The sequence below is a fragment of the Schistocerca serialis genome, chromosome 3, assembly GCF_023864345.2.
Source record: "Schistocerca serialis cubense isolate TAMUIC-IGC-003099 chromosome 3, iqSchSeri2.2, whole genome shotgun sequence".
NCBI classification, from domain to species: Eukaryota; Metazoa; Arthropoda; class Insecta; order Orthoptera; family Acrididae; genus Schistocerca; species Schistocerca serialis.
Genome location: NC_064640.1, coordinates 395,463,193 through 395,488,523, shown reverse-complemented (window position 1 = coordinate 395,488,523; position 25,331 = coordinate 395,463,193). Strand labels below are relative to the sequence as shown.

Genomic DNA, 25,331 nt, shown 5'->3' with positions numbered 1-25,331 from the left:
AAATTATAGAAGTCATTGAAATATTCTGTAAGTAAGCTGTGTGATATTGCTTGTTATTTAATGTTCATTATATATGGACAGTATTCAGCAAGAAAATTAATTGCTGACAATTTTGTGCATGCAAAAGACTAAAAAATGCAAGTAACAATAGAAACTATGTAGAGTAGAAATTTGTTCATCAATAAGTATTTGGTTTTAGAAGGAAATATACTTCGTAGTAAATCTTTTTACTAAAAAAATTTCACTCACATGGTAATCTCTATCCTCTGCTCATATGAAGATTGGTTACCAACATTGTGACTTAAATGCTACTTAAACTCTCACCTGAGAGTACCTGGGTATTGTAGGAGGAATTTGAACTGTGAACAAAAGCTGGCTGTGATAATAACATATGGACAAGTGGCTGACAAGTATAGTAAGCATTGGAATAGACTTATATTTCAGTGGTAACATTTTCACTACTGTATATGGATGCGCCAAAGAAATAATGCAAGAAAATACCTTAAAAGGCACACATTTTAAATTTACATTTGCATTTACTGAGCTGAACATCTAGCTGTATTTGTATTCAGATCAACAAAAACATTCAAGTGTGACAAATATCATTATAAGGAGCTATCAGAATTTTATAGTAGTTCCAGGAAGTTTAGGGGCTTAATATTTGATTAATTACAAAATCAGAAGGGTCAGAGCTCAAGTCAAAATTGAACAAAGATGAGGGAGGAATTTGACAAAGTCATTTTCAGAGGCACCATCTCAGTATTGACTCTAAGTGATTTAGGAAAACCACAAAAATCTTAAATTTTGATGGCTGGACAGTGATTTGAAACATGTTCCACCTGAATCTGAGTCCACAGTCGAAGTAGTTTACAAGCTAAACTGGGCACTTCCTGATTCTCTGCAACATGTGTCAACTGAATTAGTTATAGTAACACAAAACAATTATTTTGTTTAATCCTCCAGTTCTTTTAGTCCTGTAACATCTTTTGACCTAGGTCCACCTACTATTGCCAATAATCTCAAGCTGTGCATGAAATATTCTACGTCTGACTACATTTATTGCTCTACCTTAAATTATTCCTTCTGATAGAAAATTAAATAACTTTTTGTCTCTTAAAAATTTCCCTTTGTCATATCAATCACTTTTATAAAGTCTCTTCCAAGATTTTTTTTCTTTGCTGATTTGTCTGTTGTACATTCACTTGGAAAATGTGTATGTGGAATGAACCAACCAAAAGAATAAAAAGTTGGATACAGTATTATTGTGGGTTGTTGTGCTACTGAGTACATTTCTCTTACTCTAACAAAAAAAGGAATACAGTCAGATATAAAGATCTGTCCCCTTCATGAACAATGGACCTTGCCATGGTGGGTTGATATGTTTGTCTCAGTGATACAGATAGCCATACTTTAGATGCAACCACAACATAGGGGTATCTTTTGAGAGACCAGAGAAACATGCAGTTCCCGAAGAGGGGCAGCAGTCTTTTCAGTAGCAGCAGAGACAGCAGTCTTGATGGCTGACTGATCTGGCTTTGTAACAGTGACCAACATGACCTTAGTGTGCTGGTACTGCAAACAGCTGAAAGCAAGGGGGAAACAACAGCTGTTATTTTTCCCAAGGGCATGAGTGTCTACCATGTGGTTAAATGACGATGGCATCCTCTTGGGTAAAGTACTCCAGATGTGAAAGCCCCAGGTTCAGATCTCCAGGCTGGGACTCTTCAGGAGGATGCTGTCATTAGGAAAAACAGAACTAGCAGTCTATAGGTCAAAACGTGGAATGTTAGATCCGTTAATGAGACAAATGTGTTACAAATTTAAAAAGGGAAATGGATAGGTTGAAGTTAGATATAGTGATGATTAGTGAAGTTTGTTGGCAGGATGAACAGTCGAGTACAGGGTTATATATACAAAAATCAAACAGGAATAATGCGGGAGTAGGTCTAATAATGAATAATAAAATAGGAATGTGGATAAGCCCCTATTAACAGAATAGTGAATGCATTATCATAGCTGAGGTAGACTTGAAGCCAACACCCACCACAGCAGAACAAGTTTATTTGCCAACTAGCTTCACAGATTATGAAGAGATTGAAAGAATGTATAATAAGATAAGTGAAATTATTCCGATAGTTAAGGGAGAAGAAACTATAATTCTGATGGACTGGAATTTGGTAATATGAGGAGGACAAGAAGAAAAAAATAGTACGTGAATATTGATTGAAGAAAAGGAATGAAAGAGGGAGCCATCTGGTACAATTCTGCACACAGAATAATTTAATCATTTCCAACACTTGGTTTATAAATCATGAAACAAGATTGTATACATGGTCCTCTACATAAAATAAAAGTTATTTCCTCACTTTTTCTGTGTTATAAATACTTACAGGCATTCTTGTTAGACGGCTGCTTCTATTCACTGGCAAAATTTTTAGATCATACAAAATACAGCAGACTTGAAGCAAGAAAATGCAAAACTGCCAACTGCTCCTAAAGCAATATCTAGTAAAATTAATTTCTTGCACTATTACAATATATTTATTTTGATGTTACATGTAACTTTTGTGTGTGTGTGTGTGTGTGTGTGTGTGTGTGTGTGTGTGTGTGTGTGTGTGTGTGTGTGTGCGTATGTCTGCATGCGCATGTACACATGATGCCAGTGTGCATGCTCATCTGCAGATGACATCCCATAAAATGTGGATATTTTTACTGAATGAATAAAAAATGAAGAATTATAGAAAATAATTATAGAAAGGGAAGAGGATGTAGATGAAGCTGAGATAGGAGCTATGACAATGCGAGAAGAATTTGACTGAGTGCTCAAAGACCTAAATCAAAACAAGGCCCTTGGACAGACAACATTCCCTCAAAACTAATGATATCCTTGGGAGGACCAGCCATAACAAAATTATTCTATCTGGTGTGCAAGATGTATGAGACAGGCAAAATACTGTCAGACTTTAAGAAAAATGTAATAATTCTAGTTCCAAAGAAAGCAAGTGCTGACAGATGTGAATATTAGTGAACTATCGGTTTAATAACTCATGGTTGCAACATAAATTATTTATACAAGAATGGAGAAACTGGTAAAAGCTGGTCTTGGTGAAGACCAGTTTGGATCCTGAAGAAATGTAAGGACATGTGAGGCAGTACTGACCCTATGACTTACCTTAGAAGATAGGTTAAGGAAAGGCAAAACCTATATTTATAGCTTTTTTAGATTTGGCAAAAGCTTTCAACAAGTTGAGCTGGAATGCTTTCTTTGAAATTATGAATGAAGCAGGGGTAAAATACAAGGAGTGAAAGGTTATATGCAACTTGTACAGAAACCAGATGGCAGTTATAAGAGTCAAGGCCATCAAAGGGGAGCAGTGGTTGAAATAGATGTGAGACATAGTTGTAACCTATCCCTGATGTTATCAATCAGTACATCAAGCAAGTAGTAAAGGAAACCAAATAAAAATTTGAGGGAAAAGAAAAATGACTGGAGGTTTGCCATTGACATTGTATTTCTGTCAGAGACAACAAAGGACTCGGAAGGGCAATTGAATGTAATGGACAGTGTCTGAAAAGGAGGATATAAGATGAACATTAAAAAAAGAAAAACTGGAGTAATAGAATGTTGTTGAATTACATCAGGCAGTGCTGTGGGAATTAGATTAGAAAACATGACACTAACAGTAGTAGATGAGCTTTGCTACTTGGGCAGCAAAATAACTGATAACGATCAAAGGAGAGAGTATATAAAATGTAGGCTGACAATGGCAGGAAAACTGTTCCTGAAGAAGAGAAATTTGTTACCATTGAATCTAGTCTTAAGTGTTAGAAGCCTTTTCTTAAGATACTGTTCTGGAGTGTAGACTTGTATGGAAGTGAAACTTGGATGATGAATAGTTCAGACAAGAAGCAAATAGAAGATTTTGAAACATGGTGCACCAGGAGAATCCTGAAAATGTGTTGGGTACATCATGTAACCAGTAAAGACATACTGAATAAAACTGGGGAAAAAGGAGTCTGTGACATAACTTCACTGGTTGTAGAGACAAATTAGAAGACATCAAGGGAGTGTCAATTTAGAGTTCGAGGCAAATGTGGGGGTGTAAAAATTCAAGAGGGAGACCAAGACATGAATACTGCAAGCAGGGTCAGGTCTTTGGACTCAAGACCACCACAAAAGCAAACAACAATTAAGATCTGTAAATAGATTTGAAGGAATATAGAAAGTAGGAAATGTTTCAGAAGAGCAGAAAGTTGCCCTAATTCCCCAGTTGCATGCAAAAGGTGATCAAAAAATTTGTTGATATCTAAGGAAAATTTCTCCTACCAGTTCCTACAACATGTTTTCAAAAATTCTGGCAAACAGGAATTAAAAAACTTAAAACAGACAATTAAATAAATATCAAGTGCAGATAGTTGGAAAGAGTACATTGAAGGCCACTATGAGAAAGAGGACTTGTCTAGTAATGTGACAGAAGAAGAAGCAGTAGTTGAGAGCAAAGACATAGGGGATTCTATATTAGAGTCAAAATTTAAAAGAGTTTTGGACACCTTAAGATCAAATAAGACAGAAGGGATGGATAACATTCCATCAGAATTCCTAAAATCATTGGAGGGAGTGGCAACTGAATGACAATTCAAGTTGGCATGTAGAATATTTGAGATTGGTGATGCACCATCAGACTTGCAAAAATGAGTAGCAGTTCTGACATTGTGGTTGATAGTGGAAGTAAGCCTGAAGAACAATCTAGACACATTCATAGGTTATGTTGGCCTTGAAAAAGCATTTCACAATGAAAATGGTGCATGATGTTTTAAATTTTGAGAAAAATAGGGTTAAGATATAGATAATTATTGTTATCTTCAGTGAATGTGAAGAAGAATTATAGGATCTGTTGAGTGGAATGAACAGTCTAATGAATGGACTGAAAGTAAACCACAAAAAGAAAAAAAAGTAATGAGAAGCAGCAGAAATGAGAGTAGTAAAGAACTTAACATAAAAATTGGTGACCAAAAAGTAGACAAAGTTATGGAATTCTACTACCTATGCACCAAAATAACCCATGACAAATCAAGCGAGGAGAACATAAAAATCAGAATAGCTCAGGCAAAGAGAGCCTTCCTGGCCAAGAGAAGTCTGCTAGTACCAAACATAGGCCTTGATTTGAGGAAGAAATTTCTGAGAATGTATGTTTGGAATGCAGTATTGTAGACAGTGAAACATGGACTGGGGGTAAAGTGGAACAGAAGAGAATCAAAGTGTTTGAGATGTAGTGCTGCAGAAGAAAGTTGAAAATTAGGCGTACTGATAAGGCAAGGAATGAGGAGGTTCTCCATAGAACTGGTGAAGAAATGAATATATGAAAAACACTGACAACAAGAAGGGACAAGGTGATAGGACATCTGCAAGGCATCAGAGACTAACTTCCATGGTACTAGAGGCAGCTGTAGAGGATAAAAACTATGGGGGAAGACAGAGATTGGAATATGTCCAGCAAATAATTGAGGCCATAGGTTGGAAGTGCTACTCTGAGATCAAAAGTTTGTCACAGGAGAGGAATTTGTGGCAGGCCACATCAACCAGTCAAAAGACTGATGACTCAAAGGGTAATAAAAGTTGATCCTGCTCAGAACAGATGTTCAATTGCAAATTTATAGCCCATCATAGACAACTGAATTCTGAAAATACAGTTGTAACATTTGTGGATTTCTAGAAGGCTCTGTGACACTGTTGACAGAGAAACCCCAAACAAAGTCATCTGAGAATTTGATCTTAAACCTAATTTGGTGAATGTAATCCGTAAAGGGCATCTTCATGTTTCCATGGCATAATAACTGCTCCATTAAGTTTCAGTTGTGCAATGCACTACACACCTAAAATTTAATGGAGCTAATCCATGAAACTTTTACAGACTTAATCTTAGAATAATTAAAGTTCATGGTCAAATTCTCTAATCCATTTAAAATACATATAGGTACAATGAAGAACCAAAGAATAGTACACTTGCCTAATATTGTGTACTGCCCCTGTGAGCATGCAGAAGTGCCTCAACATGACATGGCATGGACTCGACTAATGTCTGAAGTAGTGCTGGAGGGTATTGTCACCATGAATCCTGCAGGGCTGACCATAAATCTGTAAGAGTATGAGAGGGTGGAGATCTTGTCTGCAGAGTCTGGTAGTGAGCGGAAGTATTTAAGCTCAGAATAGTGTTCCTGGAGTCACACTGTAGCATTCCAGATGTGTGGGGTGCTGCATTATCCTGCTGGAATTGCCTAAGTTTGTCAGAATGCACAATTGACATAAATGGATGCAGGTGATCAAACAGGATTGTTATGTATGTGTCACCTGTCAGAATCTTATTCAGATATATCAGGGGTCCCATATCACTCCAACTGCACCCCCCCCCCCTCCCCATCCCTACCGCTACAGAGCCTCCACCAGCTTGAACAGTCCCCTGCTGAAATGCAGAGTCCATGGACTCATGAGGTTGTCTTCGTACCTGCACATGTCCATCCACTCAGTACAATTTGAAATGACACTTGTCCTACCAGGCAACACGTTTCCAGTCATCAACAGTCCAATGTCAGTGTTGATGGGCCCAGGTGAGGTGTAAAGCTTTGTGTCATGCAGTCATCAAGGGTACACAAAAGGGCCTATGGCTCCAAAAGCCCATATCAATGATGTTTCATTGAATGGTCCACATGCTGACACTTATTGATGGCCCAGCATTGAAATCTGCAGCAATTTGTGGAAGGGTTGCACTTCTGTCACATTGAATGATTCTCTTCAGCTGTCACTGGTCCCCTTCTTGTGGAATCTTTTTCCAGCCACAGTGATGTCAGAGATTTAATGTTTTACTGTATTCCTGATATTCATGGTACACTCATGAAATGGTCATACGGAAAATCCCCACTTCAACGATACCTCGGAGATGCTGTGTCCCATAGCTTATGTGCCAACTATAACACCATGTTCAAACTCACTTAAATCTTGATAACCTGCCATTGTAGCAGCAGTAACCTCTGTAACAACTGCGACAGACACTTGTTGTCTTATATAGGCGTTGCCGACTGCAGCGCCATATTCTGCCTGTTTACATAACTTTTTATTGTAATATAATACCTATACCAGTTTCTTTGGTCCTTCAGTGTATAAGACAAGTTAATGGCTTTTCTCTGGTCCGTTAAACTGTGCATAAGAAAAATATCACACCTACAAAACTGGGAAGAGAGGAACAGTGAAATAAAATAAAGTGCAAAGTACTTGCTGTGCTATTTGAAAAAGTGACAGATGCAAAAGTATACATCAGTCTCTTGGAAAAGATAGTCACTAGGGCAGGTTTGTAAAACTTCCACGAAAAAAATTTTTTTAATAATATACAAAATTCACAAAACTTTCTATTAACAGGCAATGATAGGATAAAAGGAATTAAAAGTTCCAATATCTAGGAGAGATTATTCGAGAAAACATTAAAATAAAATCAGCCACAAACTGTAAAGGGCATATGGAATAATTAGAAACATTTATAATAAAAATTGGATGTTAAAGGAAAAAACTGCATCTAAGTAAGCAAATGTAGAGCACCAAATTATAAACCAGACACTCTAGAAGTATTAAACAAAAAGTTATGAGTAACATTCTAGATCCATCAATAAGAACAAAAGCCTGGAAGCTAAGATGTGATTATGAATATAACAAAACAAAGAAATATAACAGAAAAGGCAACAAAGGATGATATTCTTTGTGCATTTATACAGAATGAGTGACAACAGGCTAATAAGACAGGCCTTCAAATATTCTGTAAAAAGAAGTAAACAGCAAGCTAGATCCAAAAAGTTGGAAAAAATTTAGAAATACACAACATAAAAGATGAGGAATGAGCAGAAGGAATTTTTTTCAGATATGATGTGTTAAAAATTAGAAATATTCCAAGGAAGTAGGAGAAAAAACTAACAGTTTGCAAAGATAAAAGAATATTGGGAACATTGGCTGTTTTTCAAGGAGTCCCTTGAGGAGTGGGGGAGTGGCCATGTATGTAAAAAACAGTATTCCATTTGAGTCCACAGATGTATCACAGCACTGCACTGAACAGGTATATGAATGTTGTGTAGGGGCAGCTGAATTTAGTGAAACTAAACTTCCAATTTTTGTTGTCTAAAGGACCCCTAACTCTGACTTCAGAGCATTTCTGCTCAAGCTAGAGAGGGTTCTTGATTCACTTTATAGGAAGTACCAGAAATTAGTTGTATTTGGTGACTTCAGTATTAATTTTTTATATGATGGTGCAAATAAAGGATGTTGGTAGATCTCCTACATTCATATGAGCTGATGAACCCAGCTAGGGTTCAGGGGAACAGTAGCACAGCCATAAACAATATTTTTATTCATTCTTCATTACTGTTAGTAAAATAGTGAATGGCCTTTCAGACCATGATGCACAAATTTTAACACTAAAAGGCTTTTGTACTCGAATAAATGTCACATTTAATTTCAAACTATGTAGGAAAGTTAATTCAATGGCAATAGAGAGTTTTTTAAACCTCGTCATGGAAAAAGAGTGGTGGGATGTTTATAGTGCCAACAACATAGATGACAAATATAATGCTTTCCTTAACACATTTATCATGCTCTTTGAGAGTTGCTTTCCATCAGAACATTCTAAATGGTGTACTAGCAGTAAAAGGCAGCCTGGGTGGCTGACTAGTGGGATGAGGATATCATGTAGCACAAAGTGGGAATTATATCAAAATGTAAGAAGTAGTCACAATCAAGCTACGGCAGCCCATTACAAACAGTACTGTAAGGTGCTTAAAAATGTTATTAGGAAGGCAAAGAGTATGTGGTATGCAAACTCCTTACATTGAACTAATACAGCTGAAAATGGTAGATAGCCATTCATTTCCGATTGCATGGTAAATCTGATATTTTCATGAATGGAGCTAAGATATTCAAGGCACAATCAATTTGTCCTTGCTATGAGGCAAAAATATGAATACATAATTAACATCCCTACAAAACATTGTTGGTTTTGAAACTGCAGAGTTAGGCACCTTTTCTTCAGATATTCCATAAATAAATTAGCGATTATGGGGGAGTGAAGGCCACTGTAGGTGACACCATATCATGGGTGAGTGAGGGCTACCTATGGTGACACCATATCATGGGCAAGTGAGGGCTATCTATGGTGACACCATACCGATTATAAAATAAAATTGAAGTGGAGATTAGTGCATATTTATATAATGCTGCTATATCTTCCTCAGATTTGCTGCTAATCAATGACAAAGTGTAAAAATTATGTACTTTTATAAATAAGGAGGTGCCATCAATGCTAAAGCATTAATACATACCCAAAAGATGATGGAATATTCTACTTGTTGGAAAAATTTCATAAAAAATGTAGGTTTGCCTTTATTCAATGTATCTTCTAAGTCATAGAGTCAGTATTGCCTCAGTGTTTTGCAACTATGAACTATTAAACTGATTTTTCGGTAATATTCACCCTTGTCAGCACTTGCTTATTACATCCTTCTTGATGTCTGAGATTATTTTGCCTGACTTAAATATCTTACATGTCTTACATATTTTACATCCCAGGTGGAACAGTTTTATAATGGCTGACTGTTCAAAGGATCTCTTTAATTCTAAGGGGATGTTTTGTGCTGCAGTTTCCTTGCATTGACTTCAGTCTTTCAGTGTTCTGTCAAATCTTTCTCACTGTATCACATCTCCCATCTCATCTTCACCCACTTATTCTTTCCCTTTCTGTAATACCGTCATCAATTTCATTTTCTTTCTATATATTCCTTCCACTTTTCAGATTCCCCTCCTTTGTTTAGAGCTGCCTAGTCATCTGATCCCTTAATATTTATCCAGGTACTTCTCTTCTCTTCAAAGGTCTATTTAATCTCCCTATCTGTGGCACATTGTTTTCCATAGTCACACACAGCTTTCCATATTTCCTATTTTGCTTCCCTTTTTTCAGGGATACTCAATATCCCTTGTGTTATCCAAGGATTTCTACTGTGTCTTGTCATTTTACCTACTTGATCCTCTACTGTCTTCTCTGTTTCATCCCACAAAATATCCATTCACCTTCTATTTTATTCCTGTTTCAGTAAGTCTCTGCCTAATGTCCCTTTAAGACTTTCAACTGCCTCTAGTTCTTTCAATTTATCCAGGTTCCATTTCCTTAATTTCCCACCTCTTTGTAGTTTCTTGATTTTTAATCCACTTTTATGATCAATGAGTTATTGTGAGAGTTCATATCTTTCATAGAAATATTTAGCAGTTCAAAATCCAGTTCCAAAATCTCTGTCTTACTATCGTGTAATCTATCTGAAACTTAACAGTGTTTCCAGGTCTCTTCCATATATACAGTCACCTTTACTGATATTTCAACTGAGTGTTAGCAATGATTAAATTGTGCTCTGTTCAAAATTCCATCAGTCAGTTTCTTCTTTTATAACTTTTGTCCACTCCATGTTCTCCTAGTGTTCTTCATCCTCTTCATTATCCTACTATCAAATTCTAGTCCCCCACCACTATCACTCCATTAAAGTAATGATAATTTCCTTTAATCCATACATTCTTTAAATATCTTCATCAACTTGGTGTTATAGACATATAAACTTGTTACAGTGTGTTGTGTATTGATTTTGTATGTATTACAGTTATTAAATATTTTATTACTCATTATGAAGCATATTGTTGCTTTACCTCTGTACTGATCTGACCATAAATCCTGTTCTTGCTGCCACTGCACTTCACCAATTCTGACTGTATTAAATTTCAACTTATCCATTTCTCTTTTTAAATTCCCTAACCTACCCAGTTAAGAGTTTTAACAGTCCATGCTTTGACCCACAGAAAACAAATTTTGTTTTCCCTGTTGATACCATCCTTCTGAGAAGTTCCCTCCCCAAGTTCAGAATGTGAGAGTATTTTAAATGTAGGGCATTCTATCTACAAATATAACACCACTATTAAGCCAGAGTAGGATTTTGGAACATTACTGTATCTCAGCATTATGAAATACCCCAGACGAAACGATCTGTTAAGACACAGTCAACACAAAATCCGAAAATATTGTTCTTGTGAAACACAACTGGTATCTCTTTTCACAGGAGGTAATGAATACTATCAGCAGGAGATCTCAAGTTGATCCTATATTTCTATACTTTCAGAAGGCTTTTGACACTGTTGCTCAGAAGCTAATTCTAATCAAATTGTGTGCCTATGGAGTATTGTCTCAGTTGTGTGACTGGATTTGAGATTTCACGTCAAAAAGTCAGTTTGTAATAATTGATGGGAAGTCAACTAGCGAAACTCAAATGATATCAGAGGTTCTCCAGGAAGTGTTATAGGGCCTCTGCTGTTCTTAATCTATGCAAACAATTTAGAGGACAATCTGTGCAGCCCTCTCAGACTATGTGTAGATGATGCTGTCATTTATCGTGTAATAAAGTTACCAGAAGATCAAAATAAATTGTAAAATGATTTAGACACGATATTTGCATGGTTCAAAAAGTGGCAGTTGACCTTAAACTATAAAAAGTCTAAGGTCCTCAACATAAGCCCTAAAAAATTTCATTAAATATTGATTATACAAGAAAAACATAAATTTAAAGGTTGTAGATTCAACTAAATACACATAGATTAGAAAATGTTATGGGAAAAGTGAACCAAAGACTGTGTTTTATTGGCAGAGCACTTATAAGATGCAACAAGTTAACTAAAGAGACAGCCTGTGCTACAGTTGTCTGTCCTCTTCTGGAGTATTGCTACATGGTGTGGGGTACATACCAGGTGTAATTAATGGAGGACATTGAAAATTTTCAAAGAAGTGTAACTCATTTTATATTATCATGAAATAGTGGTGAGAGTCTCATGGATATGATGAGCAAGTTGGGGTAGCAATCATTAAAACAACAGCATTCTTTGCTGTAGTGATATCTTTTTAAGAAATTTCAGTTACAAATTTTCTCACCAAAATGCCAAAATAGTATGTTGACTCCCCCTACATAGGGAAAAATTACCATTGTAATAAGCTAAGAGAAATCAGAGTTCAGATGGAATGTTAATTTTTCCCTTGAACTATTCAATGGTGGAATAATCAAGATACACTCTGAAAGTAGTGCTAAGAACCCTCTGCCAAACATTAAAGTATGATTTGCAGAGTAATCATGTAGATGGTTCAATTAATCTATTAAATCCTCTGAATTCTGAATATAATGGTCACATTTGCCTACAAGGGGGCATAATAGTTATGTCAGCTATTCAGCCAAAAGAAGGTAGAAACTTAGGACCCATCCTTCATCTCCAGCAGACCACAGCATCTTTGGAGTACCACAGCCTGTTGGCACAAACCCCTGATGACATCACCTGGCATACAGCTCTTCTTGAGGAGGTCTAGAGTTTTCTCTGAATCCTATGAGCCAAATTGTCTCTTAGCTTCCAGTATTCAGGGTCTTTGAGCAATGTATTTATCTTTCTATTATACTCAATTCATGAGATGAGGACAATGGTGTTTCCCTTGTCAGCAGGTAAAATGATGAAGTCTTTGTCTGGTCTCACAACTCACAGGGCCTTCATTCTAGCTGAAGTAATATTAAACTTCTTCAGCAGAACCCAGATTAAAGTATGGGAGGTGGCTTGAATAATGTCCTCTGCACATCACCAGAAAGTTTCCAGATAACTCGTCTATTCCAGAAATCATACCTTGAATGGGGGTATTGTGAAGTACAAACTTTTTTTGAGTCCCAAAACCACTGCATCATTCAAGATCTTGCCCATGAGATTAAACGTGGTGCATCTTTATGGGGGTATTTTCCTGCATTTGGGCTTCAAGTTGGGAATACTTTGTCATTCTGTGAATGTTTGTTTGTCATTTTTCCCAGTCAGCTAGTGCCCAATCAGTGCCATCTCTTCAGTCTCAGGATACAGCTGAAATGTTCAGTGAGATTTCCAGATGTAGTGGTAGTATTTCATGGACACCATGCACAATTCTCATCACATATAACTAACCCTCTCCCTCAAAAGTGCTGCACTTGTCCGGCACATAACAGAATGTCGGAGGGAAAGAAAATAATATATTAAATATAATTACTGCAATTGCAAACTGAGTTCTAACTGATATGCTATAATTTGTTCTGACCATTTTCATACAATAGTTTACTCTATAGTAATGCAGGAAACTGGGTAAAAACCTCAACTAAAATTAACTGAAGAATGAGTGCCAGGGCTATTATGAAAGATAGTTATAATCAAACTCCCTTGAATTATCCCTCTGTAAGTGAAAAGTCAGTTACTATACAAACAAGAGCCATGTTGTTAATACTGGTAATGGCATGATATGGAAATGCCGTGTAGCTAGGGCCTCCTGTCGGGTAGACTGTTCGTCTGGTGCAAGTCTTTCGAGTTGATGACACTTCGGCAAATTGCTTGTCAATGGGAATGAAATGATGATGATAAGGACAACACAACACCCAGTCCCTGAGTGGAGAAAATCTCCGGCCCAGCCAGGAATCAAACCCGGGCCATTATGTATGACATTCCGTCGCGCTGACCACTCAGCTACCAGGGGTGGACTTACGGCTTGATAAAGAGAAATAATTCATAATTCCACAGGATATTGATTAATATGTGTTTCTATGTCATATAGTATTTCTGGTTTTATGAATGTTTTGTCAGTTATACAGCAGAGTGTGTTCAATAAGACTCATGTAAGTATTCAGGGCACTCTAAAATCATGGAATAGAATACTGTAAAATGGCATAAAAAATCTCTATCTACAGGGCTGTAAACACTTTCACCATATGTGTCTTCTGATTGGTATATGTGCAGGTGCTTCCTTACAAACAGTTTTTCAGATATTCAGAATTTTTTGAAGCATCTTCCAAACAGTGGATTCCAGAGGGCTCAGCTACTATTATACTACATTTGCACTGTTTGTGAGTCAACAGTTGTACTTATGGTTGCCTACAAAGCAATGTGACTTTGTTAACCTCTTCTGGGGTGGAGTCAGTCACCACCGCGTGGGATTAGGCACTGCAGTCAGGGATGTGAGGCTAGTCCAGCCGGAGGTTTGAGTCCTCCCTCGGGCATGGGGGTGTGTGTTTGTTCTTAGGATAATTTAGGTTAAGTAGTGTGTAAGCTTAGGGACTGATGACCTTAGCAGTTAAGTCCCATAGGATTTCACATGCATTTGAACATTTTTGAGTCAGTCACCAGTGTTTTCCTGAGGAGATTGTCAGCTCTCAATTTTCTTCTTCAAACTTCTTCTTGAGATTTTGCTAAACAGGTTCTCATGTCAAGTGAATTTTTGAAAGCACAACTACTGCATTGTTGTTATCTTGATAAAAGACCCTCATCAGTAATGCCCAACTATTGTTGTCCAAGACAATGTCAACATTTCAGCAACTATACATTTGATGATCAGTTGAGCTATTAGCATCTGTGATCAATACTGGCTGGAACATCATGGTGCAGTGTTGTTGTAATAGAAGCAATGGAGCAAGAAAATCATTTATTACATGATCTGACATTATTCTTACAGAGTTTGCTACCAGTACCATAAATAATATTCTGTCTAGTATGGTTTAATTTGGGAAAATTAAATACCATACCTTGTAAACATTTTTCAGTAAACTGACAAATGGTACATTGGCTAGTCACGCTGCAATTCCTTGGACCTAAAGTGTGAAGACATACAGATGTGAGTTAGTAATTCCTACCCACTGCTTTTTACACATTACAACCATAGAAATTCTTCTATAGAATAGAAGGAGTTGTCAGGAGAAATTTTCTCAGTTTGTCATCAAATTTTACTTTGCTCTCTGTCAGACATTTTGTATCGCTGGGTAAATGATCAAAAATTTTTGTTGCAGCATTGTGCACCCCCTTTCTTTCTAAAGACAACCTTAACATGGAGTAATGAATGTCATTTTCCCTTCTGGTCTTGTAATTATGTTCCTCCTTGTTCCTCCTGAACTGTAGTGGATTATTTACAACAAACTTCATGACAGAATAAATATACTGAGAAGCGATAGTCAGAATGCCCAACTCCTTAAACAGATGTCTACACGATGATCATGGATGAGCACCACATATTATTCTCATGGCACATTTCTGTGCTATGAAGATTTTCTTTCTTAAAGATGAGTTGACCCAGAACAGTATTCCATATGACATTATCAAATGAAAATATGCAAAACATGTCAACTTCCTGATTTGCCTCTCCCCATGATTTGCAATGATTCTAAGTCCAAATGTGGCTGAACTATATTGTTTTAGGAGTTCCCAAATGTATTTTTTCCAATTTGAATTCTCTTCAATATGGTCCCATAAGAATTTTAGAGTTTCCACTCTATTTACTATCTCCTCACCATGTCTTACAATTATCATTTGTGTAGCACCTGTAAATGTGCAGAACTGAATATGTTAGGTCTTTTTAAAATTGAGGCTGAGACCATTTGCAGAAAACCAGTCAATGATACTTTTAAGAACTTTGTTTGCCATTTCTTCTGTTTCTGTATGTATACTTGAACTGATTACAATACTAGCACCATCTGCAAAAAGAACTAATTCTACTTGTTGTATACTAGACAGAAGACTATTTACATATACAACAAACACTAGTGGACCTGAGACTGAACCTTGGGTAAACCCATACATGATTTCTCCCTTGTCAGAATTATGTCCCTGGACTACACTGCTTAAATTACTAAGTACAACTTTCTGCATTCTTTTGGTTAGATATCACATCATCTATTGATTGGCTGTAACATCAATCCTATAACATGTTAATTTGCCTAGGAGAATACTGTGATTCGCACAATCAAATGCCTTAGAGAGGTAGCAGAAAATACCAATTGGTTCAAATGGCTCTGAGCACTATGTGACTTCTGAGGTCATCATAGAACTTAGGGCTACTTAAACTTAACTAACCTAAGGACATCACACACATCCATGCCCGAGACATGATTCGAACCTGTGATCATAGCGACCAATTGGTGCTATTTTATTATTTACTGCTTGTAAAATCTGGTGAGTGGATGTGTAAATGGCATTCTCAGTAGAGCAACTCTTCTGAAACCCAAACTGTGATTTGCAAAGGATACTATTGTTGCTAAGGTGAGATAGTATTATAGAACATATCACCTTTTCAAAAATTTAGGAGAATGGTGTAAGCAGTGAAATGGGTCATTGATTATTGACATATCTCCTATCACCTTTCTTAAAGAGGGGTTCAGCAAAGGCATGCTTCAGTCTCTCTGGAAAAATGCATTGAGTTAGGATGCATTAAGTATTTCAGATAAAACTGAGCTTATTATATGGGAATAATATTAATACTCTATTGGAAACAACACCAAAATCAGATGAGCTCTTATTTTTGAGAAAATGTGTAAGTTTCTTAATTTCAGTAGGAAAAATTGGTGATACAGTCATATAATTGAATTTTATGACAGTAACATTTTTGGCATACTACTGTGGACCATGGCATGTGTCTTGTGATCTGAGGGTAGTTGATGGCCAAAACTGGTAATTGTGGATTGAAATTTTTGCGATTGTGCTGGACAATCAGGCTTCTAAACGGGTATTCATAATAGTCTGCCTCATTTAGATGCAAAAATAATACCCTATGAGATTTCATGTGAACTCGGATACAAGAATTGGGGTATATGCATATGTGGCACTTGATTTCCAATAGAAACTGACCATAATCTATACAGGTGAATCAAACTATTTCTTCTTTTTCTCTTAAAAAGACTTTTGATAGAATTTTCTGCTAATTGTGTACATGGAAATAGATGTAAAGCTATTTTTGAACTTAGGCACTATTTACATTTCATTAGCATTGAATTATGATTACTAATGGTGATGACTCAAATAGAGCAGTAAACATTTGCAGATAAATGATGTAAAGTGTCCCACTAATTCATTGAAATATAAATTTCCCTTCCCAACTTCTGCAAGAATTTTGACAAATGGTAGACATTCAGTGATGAAAGGGGTCACGGGAAGATATCTGAGGTTTTCCCTTGTCGCTCTTCTAATTTCAGTTTCATAAAAGCAGCTCAGCTGAGACATGTGTGTTTCTATGCATTCTTTCTCTTGTTTTGTTGGTGTTTGACAGCCTTCTTGTCTTACATTGTTACACAAAAGCAAAGTGATGGAGATCAGAATGTGAGTTTGAGACAAGAAAACTTACCAAACATATTCATGACTTGATACTAGTACATAGTGCTGGTATCTTACCACCCATGCAGAAAGTCATTACAATAATTTCTTAGGTGATGATCAAGTATTTTACATCACTAACATTGTTCGTGTTTTACCAGCAGTTACATACTTCACCTCATTTAAATGCCAAAAAATTATCACAAACAATAGCCTAAAAATTCTGCTTGACTTTCATCTTTCACATGTTATAGCCTCAAAATTCTGCTTGACTTTCATCTTTCACATGTTAAGTTTGATTATAATTCAATGTTCAACATAAGTACTTGATGTTCTCATATTGTGATTACATCTAATAAACCATGTAAATGCAAGCTGTTTGCTTTACTCATTCAATACATTTCCGCACTTGTTTCATATTTCATTCGTCGGTTAATGTTATGGTGGCCTCCTCAAAATGCAGAAAATATTGTTCATAAATACATTCATTTTGACAGTTAATGAGTTTCTGCAGACAGTTCAACTCATGAAAATTACATTTTTCAACATATATTTTACAACCTAACTAGTTTTGTATGGGAACCTACTATCAGATAATCATGTGCATTCATTGAGACTGTTAGAATGTACTTATTGCATAAATGTTCCAATATTCATTCTTGCAAATTCAAATAAGCAATGAATGAATACATAGAAGGTATGAGTAGTGGAAGTGATCCACAAAATACCATCCAATATCACTGACATCCAACTCTTGTAGGAACTTGTAACAATATTCTGAGCTCAAACATAATGAGGTATCTTATACAGAATGACGTCACTCAAGTCAACCAGCATGGATTCTGAAAACACTGGTCAAACAAAATTCAACTCACACTTCTCCTGCATTACGTCCTGAAAGCCATGGTTCAGGTCAATCAGGCAGAAGCAAGTGTGAGGCCACATTCTGCTGTAACGCACTGCCAATTTCAACTGCCCCTAAGCACTCTCATTCTGATTCATCTCAGCAGATACCATAGGCCATTCCGCTCGGTTAATTACTGTTCCTGGAAGGTGTTACAATGTTCATGTGATGTGCTCATGCATTATCATCTTGCAAGATGAATCCATCGCTGAAATGCTGACTGTAGTGTTGGACAGTTGGTTTGAGGGTCCTCCTCCAATGCTGCACAGCCATCAAACTCCTCATGACAGCAATGAGAGGTTTTCAACATCTGTGCATAATACTAATCCAAAACATGACTGGCTCACCTCATATTAAACCACTGGAAATGCATATCAGAGGAATGCATTGTAGTAGTAGTAGTAGTAGTAGTAGTAGTAGTAGTAGTATTGTCCATCCATGGACCAATTTTACAAGGATATTGGACATGTCACCTCCAAACTCTTGTATGATGATCATCCAGCAGATTTTCAATGTCTTCTGCCTCACAATACTATGTGAATGTTCAAATGATTCACTGTGATATATACTGATTTCGCAGATTACTCTCCTTGTTGATAACCTCTCTTGCTGTAAACTGAAAAAGCATGTACGGTTGGCACTCGAAATGAACATCTGACAAGGGAACATTCTCAGGTGTCAATAAATGATCTTGATGAAACTTGGTGGGTGTGTAGAGGTGGCAAAATGATGTAATACATATTTTTTGCTAGTGCCCAGTTTCACTTTTAAGGTGTAAAACACAGCCAAGTAGGTACTCTGGAATTTTAGGTTTAGAGGGAATATCTTTGAAATGATGATATATAAAAAATGTTTCTCACATACAAGTTGATATGAAATTAATGTTCTTAAAAACTGTATAATCAACTTTTTTAATAATTTGAAATTTTGCAAAATACCCCATTGATATTAATTAATTTGGAAAAATGAAAACATTTGTTACAACATAAATTAAAGAAGCTTTCAGGCCACACACATCCCTGTGTAATAAAACTGTTTTCTGAAATATCATTTGTTGAAAATAAGCTGTACACAATGTGCTGTAAGAGTATTTTCAACATTCCTAATTAAAATATCCAAACACTTATTACTATTGTAATTATTTATTTTATGTATATTCATTTTATGATTTACATTCATGGTTCTTTTTGTATTTTAGCTTATCATTTCACATACATGTATTTTGTTAATTGAAAATAAAAATAATAAGTAACTTACTATTATAATAGAGAATAATTACAATAATGATAATCTGCAAGAAAACATTTAAAACATAACGTTTTGTACACCAAGTATATAAAATGAATGAAATTTCTTCACATAATGTACACAACGAAGAAGCCAATTTGAAACAAAATTCAGCAAGATTTCAAATTGACTTGGGTGATTCTCTAAATATCCTGATTTGTATGAGGCATATTTCAGTGCACTGGTAAGCCCCAGTGAAGAGAGTTGAAGAGAAATTATTATGTACTGGTGACTGCAACTTGATTGTACTGTTTCTTAAGTGGAGATTGACATCATAATCATTCAACAAAACTAGATCTGAAGACTTCTCACAAGGTTCTTCCAAGGTCAAAAGCCGTATGAGTTCCACAGATGCACTTGTGCCCCATTGAGCCATTTGGGTCACCAGATATTTCTTGTCCATGGGTACAATGCTCAAAACAGTTTTATCACACTGATAACCTGAATTTCATAGTTTTAAAACAAAATTACTGGTGAGTTTGGGCCCAGAAGTTGAGAATCTCACTTTGAAGCCACAAACATTGATGTGACACCATCAGAATTTGGTAAGCAAATGTTTGATCAGGTTAAAATATATTTGAAATGTGTTTCCTTTCCTAGTGGTGGTGACTATGAAAGAACTATTTAGAGCATCGTACCTGAAGACAAGGAACATGTTCATTTGGTGATCCGAAAGGATCAACAACACAGGTACCACCATTGGAAGGACTTTGCAAGAGGACTTTCAGATCTAGTTCGTCTGAATGATTTTGATTTCAATCTCCACCAGAGAAACAATGCACTGAAGCTGCAGTGACTAGTATGTAATCAATTCTCTTCACTGAGGCTTACCAATGTACTGAAATATGCCTGATACAGATCAGTATATTTAGAGGATCACCTATGACAGTTCGAAAGCCTGCTTAATTTTGTTTTATATTGGCTTCTCCATTGTGCATATTATGTGAGAAATTTTGTTCATTTTTTGTAGATGGTTTAACAAAATTTTATGTTTTAAGCATTTCTTTACAGATTGATTATTTTAATTATTTTCTATCATAATAATGAGTTACTTATTATCTTCATTTAACAAAATATGCATATGTGAAAAGGTAAACTAAAAAACAAAAAAAGCCATGAATCTAAAGCATAAAACAACAATTTAAAACACAAAACAAAGATAAGTAAAATAAAGAATTAGAATAGTAATTAATGGTTAGATATTTTAACTAGGTATATTTAAAATACTGTGACAGCGCATTATGTACAACTTATTTTCCAAAAATGATATATCAGAAACCAGCTTTATTACACAGGAATGTATATGGATTGAAAGCTTCTTTAATGTACATTGTAACAGAAGTCTTCATTTTTCAAAATGGTGGTGGGGTCTTTTGCAAAATTTCAAATTATTACAAAAGTTTATTATACATTTTACAAGAACATTAATTACATGTCAACTTTTATATGGAAAACATTTTTATATATTATCATTTCAAAGATATTCCCCTCCAAACGCCAAATTACTTTTTGGGATGTGTTTTATCCCATAAGAGTGAAACTGTGCACAAACAAGAAAATATGTATTGCACTACTTTGCCCTTTCTACAACACCCACCAAGTTTCATCAAGATCGTTTATTGACACTTGTGAATGTTCCCTTGGGAGGTATGCTGAAAGATGAAACAATGTTCAAGATTGGAGACACAGTACACTCAACTGAAGTGCACTGAGAATGCATATTTAGTTTTAACTCAATTACACAGAATGGTTGGAAGTAGCAATTTCCTGTGGGCAAAATGGTAGTGAGAAACAGAACACCAATCAAAAAAAATAAAAACTGCGCAAGACATGAGGATGGTGCCAAATGATTTCTTGAGCAATTTATTATATAAATAATCAGACTCATTTTTCCCTGAAATTATCTGATTTGCTGCATAACAAGATGATGGCCAAATAGATGTCTAGGAGAATGACCATTAAAACCTCCAAAGTTTTAAATTTTAGTTGACATGAATCCCTCAAATATGAAGTAAATATGTTCCCATTAATTATTTTAGTATGCTTCAGTATGTGCATTAAATTACTGGAACTCTACATCAGTACCCACATCTATACTCTGCAACCCACTGTGAAGTGGGTGCTTCATATTGCAATAGTTATTAAGGCTTCTTCACATTCCATTTGTGTATAGAGTGACCACGTAAATGCCTCTCTGCATTTTGTAGTAAGTCCAATCTTGTCTTTGTGGTACACCATGGGTTGCAGTATATTCCAAGATTCCTCATGTGGCTGGTTCTTGAAACTTTGTTTGTGGCTTTCATGAGATAGTTTGTGTCTCTCTTCAAGCATCTGCCTATTAAATTTTTTCAGCTTCTTGGTGAAAATCTTCCATAGGTGGAACAAACACGTTACCATTTGTGGTACTCTGTTTTGTGCAAATTCCATATCCCCTATTAGTCCTATTTGTTACATGTTATACATGCATGACCAGTATTTCAGGATGGGCAGCATAAGTGTTTTGCAAGCAATCTCCTTTGAAGACTTTTTGTATTTTCCTTGTATCCTACCAATTAATCAAAGTCTGCCACCTGTGGAACCTACAACTGAGCGTATGTGATCATTCCATTTCATGTCCCTACAGATTGTTCCACCTAGGCATTTGTATGAGTTGTCTGATTCCTGCAGTGAATCATTGATATTGTAATCACAGGGTGCTACATTGATTTCCTCTAAAACAAATGCAATATTTCATAACTAACTTAAACAACCATGAAAGGCTATTTTCCATAAATCCAAATCCATGACATAGGATAATATTAATACTGCAAATAAAACTACATAATTTACTTGCTAGTTACTGATTGTGCATATTCCAGCTCAAATTCATATTGATATTTAAAGCAAAAAATTAACATAATCCACTTGTGTTATATATTTGTTTTTTAAGGACTTGTTTCAGTTTTTTGGGATTTTAACTGTTTGATACCATGTAAAGTGATGCTGTGGTAAGATACAGGATTTACATCCAGAAAAATGGTGGTGCATCCAGGATTAAATTTTGTTTGGGATGTTTCCTCTGAAAAGGGTGTGACCAACTACTTTCCCCAATCAAAGCTTGTGCCCCATCACTAATGGCTTTGTCATCAGTGGGGCAATATACCGTAATCTTCCTTAGTTCACTGATTGGTACTGAAACGTACCATAAAGTTTTCTGAAATGTACATAGTCAAGTCAGTTGGCTGGATCCATTTTGTAAACTATCAAGCGTATAAATTCTGCTGCTTTATTTTCAGTTATTACAGTTACGTATCATTTGCAGACAAGTGTCACGTGGAATTTACAGTGATAGACAAATGGCTAAGATAGAACAGAACAATACCAGGTGCTAAATGTAATGCTGGCTGAAAGAGCCAATTAAAAGTTTATCTTCTGGAAATTAGTTTATTACAAATATTTTCAGTATTAATTATTGCATTAAATGTTGGCAGTATGTCACTTTCTTCCATTGATGTTCTATCATTCAACCCATATTTCCACTTTTGCACCAAAGTATTTCATTACCATGTCATTTTGACATACAGTGTGTTTCATATGTTTTAAAAAGAAGTTGATCATAAAAAAAGTTGTACCATTACAGAGAAAAACTTATGCCCAAGGACACATGAAGCTATTCCAAGGAAAACAAGAATATGAACTAATAATCCACAGTTGCTGGGGGTGAACAGGGAAAGGTTTTGGGTGATCTCCCTCACTGTTAACACAATCTTTTTTACATATGTTTGTGCAAATTCATAATTTCAACTCTGTATGTAATTAAACCAAAAACAACTAGTGAACTAAATTATCAATGTGTGTGGCCAAAAGTAAACACCATAAGAAAGCATCTGACAGCAGATCCTTCTCTTCATCTCCATAGGCACTCAGAGGAAACTGTGTAAATGTAAACTAAGTGTATATTATCTGTAAATGTTTAAATCATTTAACAAAAAAACAATAACCTAAGAGCTGTAAGATACGCATTCTAATACACTATGTCAGAGTAAGATTTATTTTCATTTGTTGCATATGGAAACTGATTGTATTTGTAAATAAATTATGTACATAAGGCCTGTAACTTAATAGAAAATTACACAAATTTTTTACTTAACAAACATTCTGCATGGTATACATGCTGTATCAAAAGTGAAATGATATCTTACATCCTTTTTTTATTATAACTAGTTACAACATGTTCAGTAGCTACTGAGAAACAGATTTATAAAAGGTGGATTAATTTAGTGGTACAGTTATTTCATGTGTTTAAAAGTTAATTTTATGAGAAAAGCAACCCTGCATTCTGAGTTATTGTGATATTTTAAAGTTATATTTCATTACATTATTTCAGATGAGGCTGCATCCTCCAGGGATGGAAAAAGCAGAACCATACAAAATAAGAGGAAAAATCATCAAGAAACCTTGAAAAATTGCATATTTCCTTTCGAATTAATTTATTTACTGTGAATGACTGGACTCTGTGATTCTGTGGCTTTCCTTTACAAAGAACAGGAGGCTAACAAAAGTACTGAAATACTACTTATTTATGACCTTTACTGGTTCTGTGATGATTATAATATAAAAGTGACAGTAACAAATTGATAGGCGGGTGAATAGGGATTCATGTTACACATTTTGTTCAGTTTTTTTTCCTCAAACTGATATGATCCCTTTATCTAAAATACTTTGTTACATCTAATATTAATCATGATAATATTGCTATTAAAATTACTAGAAGAAGTCCGATTTAATACTGTTGCTTTTTTCATATTTTCAGAGATATGTACAAGTTTATGTTGTGAAGTAACACTATTGCACATGAGAGATTTATCCTCACAGCTCTAAAAATATATGGTGACTGAAACACTAGAGATTTTGTCTAATGTTTATTAAAATGTTGTATACTTTTGCTTGCCATTATTTGTTAATAAAATACAGTCCTATTTTTAAAAGACCATTTTTATAACTAATGTACAGAGAAGCTATTTTCTTTCAAAACATTGGTGATAATAATAAAGGCATTTGAACATAACATACATATGACTTGTATGAAACACTTGGGCATAAAGATAAAAATATGCCTTCTTCGCACAATAACATGGTGTTTAATCTTCTGCCAGCTGTGAAATCAGTTTGAAGTACAATTTTTGTTTTGTAAGTACACCGGCAGTAATGTTTACATATGAATATGATTTTAATTGAATGTATACTCTATAGTGGTTACACATTAGCTATGTGACTGTTGTGTGTTATTACAGCTAATAGGACTATGGCAACTTTTATTTATGTACATTTCAGATCATACATGTCACAGTGATGCCTGAAATAATATTATCTGATTAGTATCCTTTACCAACTGCAGCTTATCACATCACCTGGGAAATGTTTGAACCAGTCAAGTGTCAAAACTTTGAGACTTGTAATGCAAACTCAGATGTCACTGCTTTCAGTGAATTAATTTGTGTACATGAAAAGATGAACTTCAGTTAAAGAAAAGCTAGAAGGCTAGTAATGTGAAAGAAGAGTTTCACACTGACGTTTAGCAAGAATGAGCATACCATTTTATACAGCGTAAAGGAAGGAAATTCATGAAATACAAAGACACCATACCTAACCTGTGCTGGTCACATGATCGAATTTTCACAGTGCATCTGAGGATTAGATTAGATTAGTACTTGTTCCATAGATCATGAATACGACACTTTGTAATGATGTGGAACATGTCGGGTTAATGAAAGGTGTGTATACAAGATATTACATTAGACAAAATATTACATGACACGTAATATTTTTAAATTTTTTTAACTTGTTTTTTGTGGGGGTTGGGGAAATTACCCACTTACTATATCCAAAAATTCATCTAATGAGTAGAAGGCGTTACCATTAAGAAGTTCTTTAAATTTCCTTTTAAATGCTATATGGCTATCTGTCAGACTTTTG

At 35.5% G+C, this 25,331-nt stretch overlaps 1 protein-coding gene across 1 annotated transcript in view; it reads left to right on the top strand.

Annotated features, from left to right (window-relative positions):
- The window catches only part of LOC126470250 (uncharacterized), a 98,204-nt gene extending 73,775 nt beyond the window's left edge, over positions 1-24,429 (top strand). The window contains exon 4 of the mRNA XM_050097964.1: positions 23,743-24,429. Coding sequence (XP_049953921.1) covers positions 23,743-23,817 — 75 coding nt within the window. The 3' untranslated portion in view covers positions 23,818-24,429. The remainder of the gene's footprint in view (positions 1-23,742) is intronic.
- The last annotated feature ends 902 nt before the right edge of the window (positions 24,430-25,331 follow it).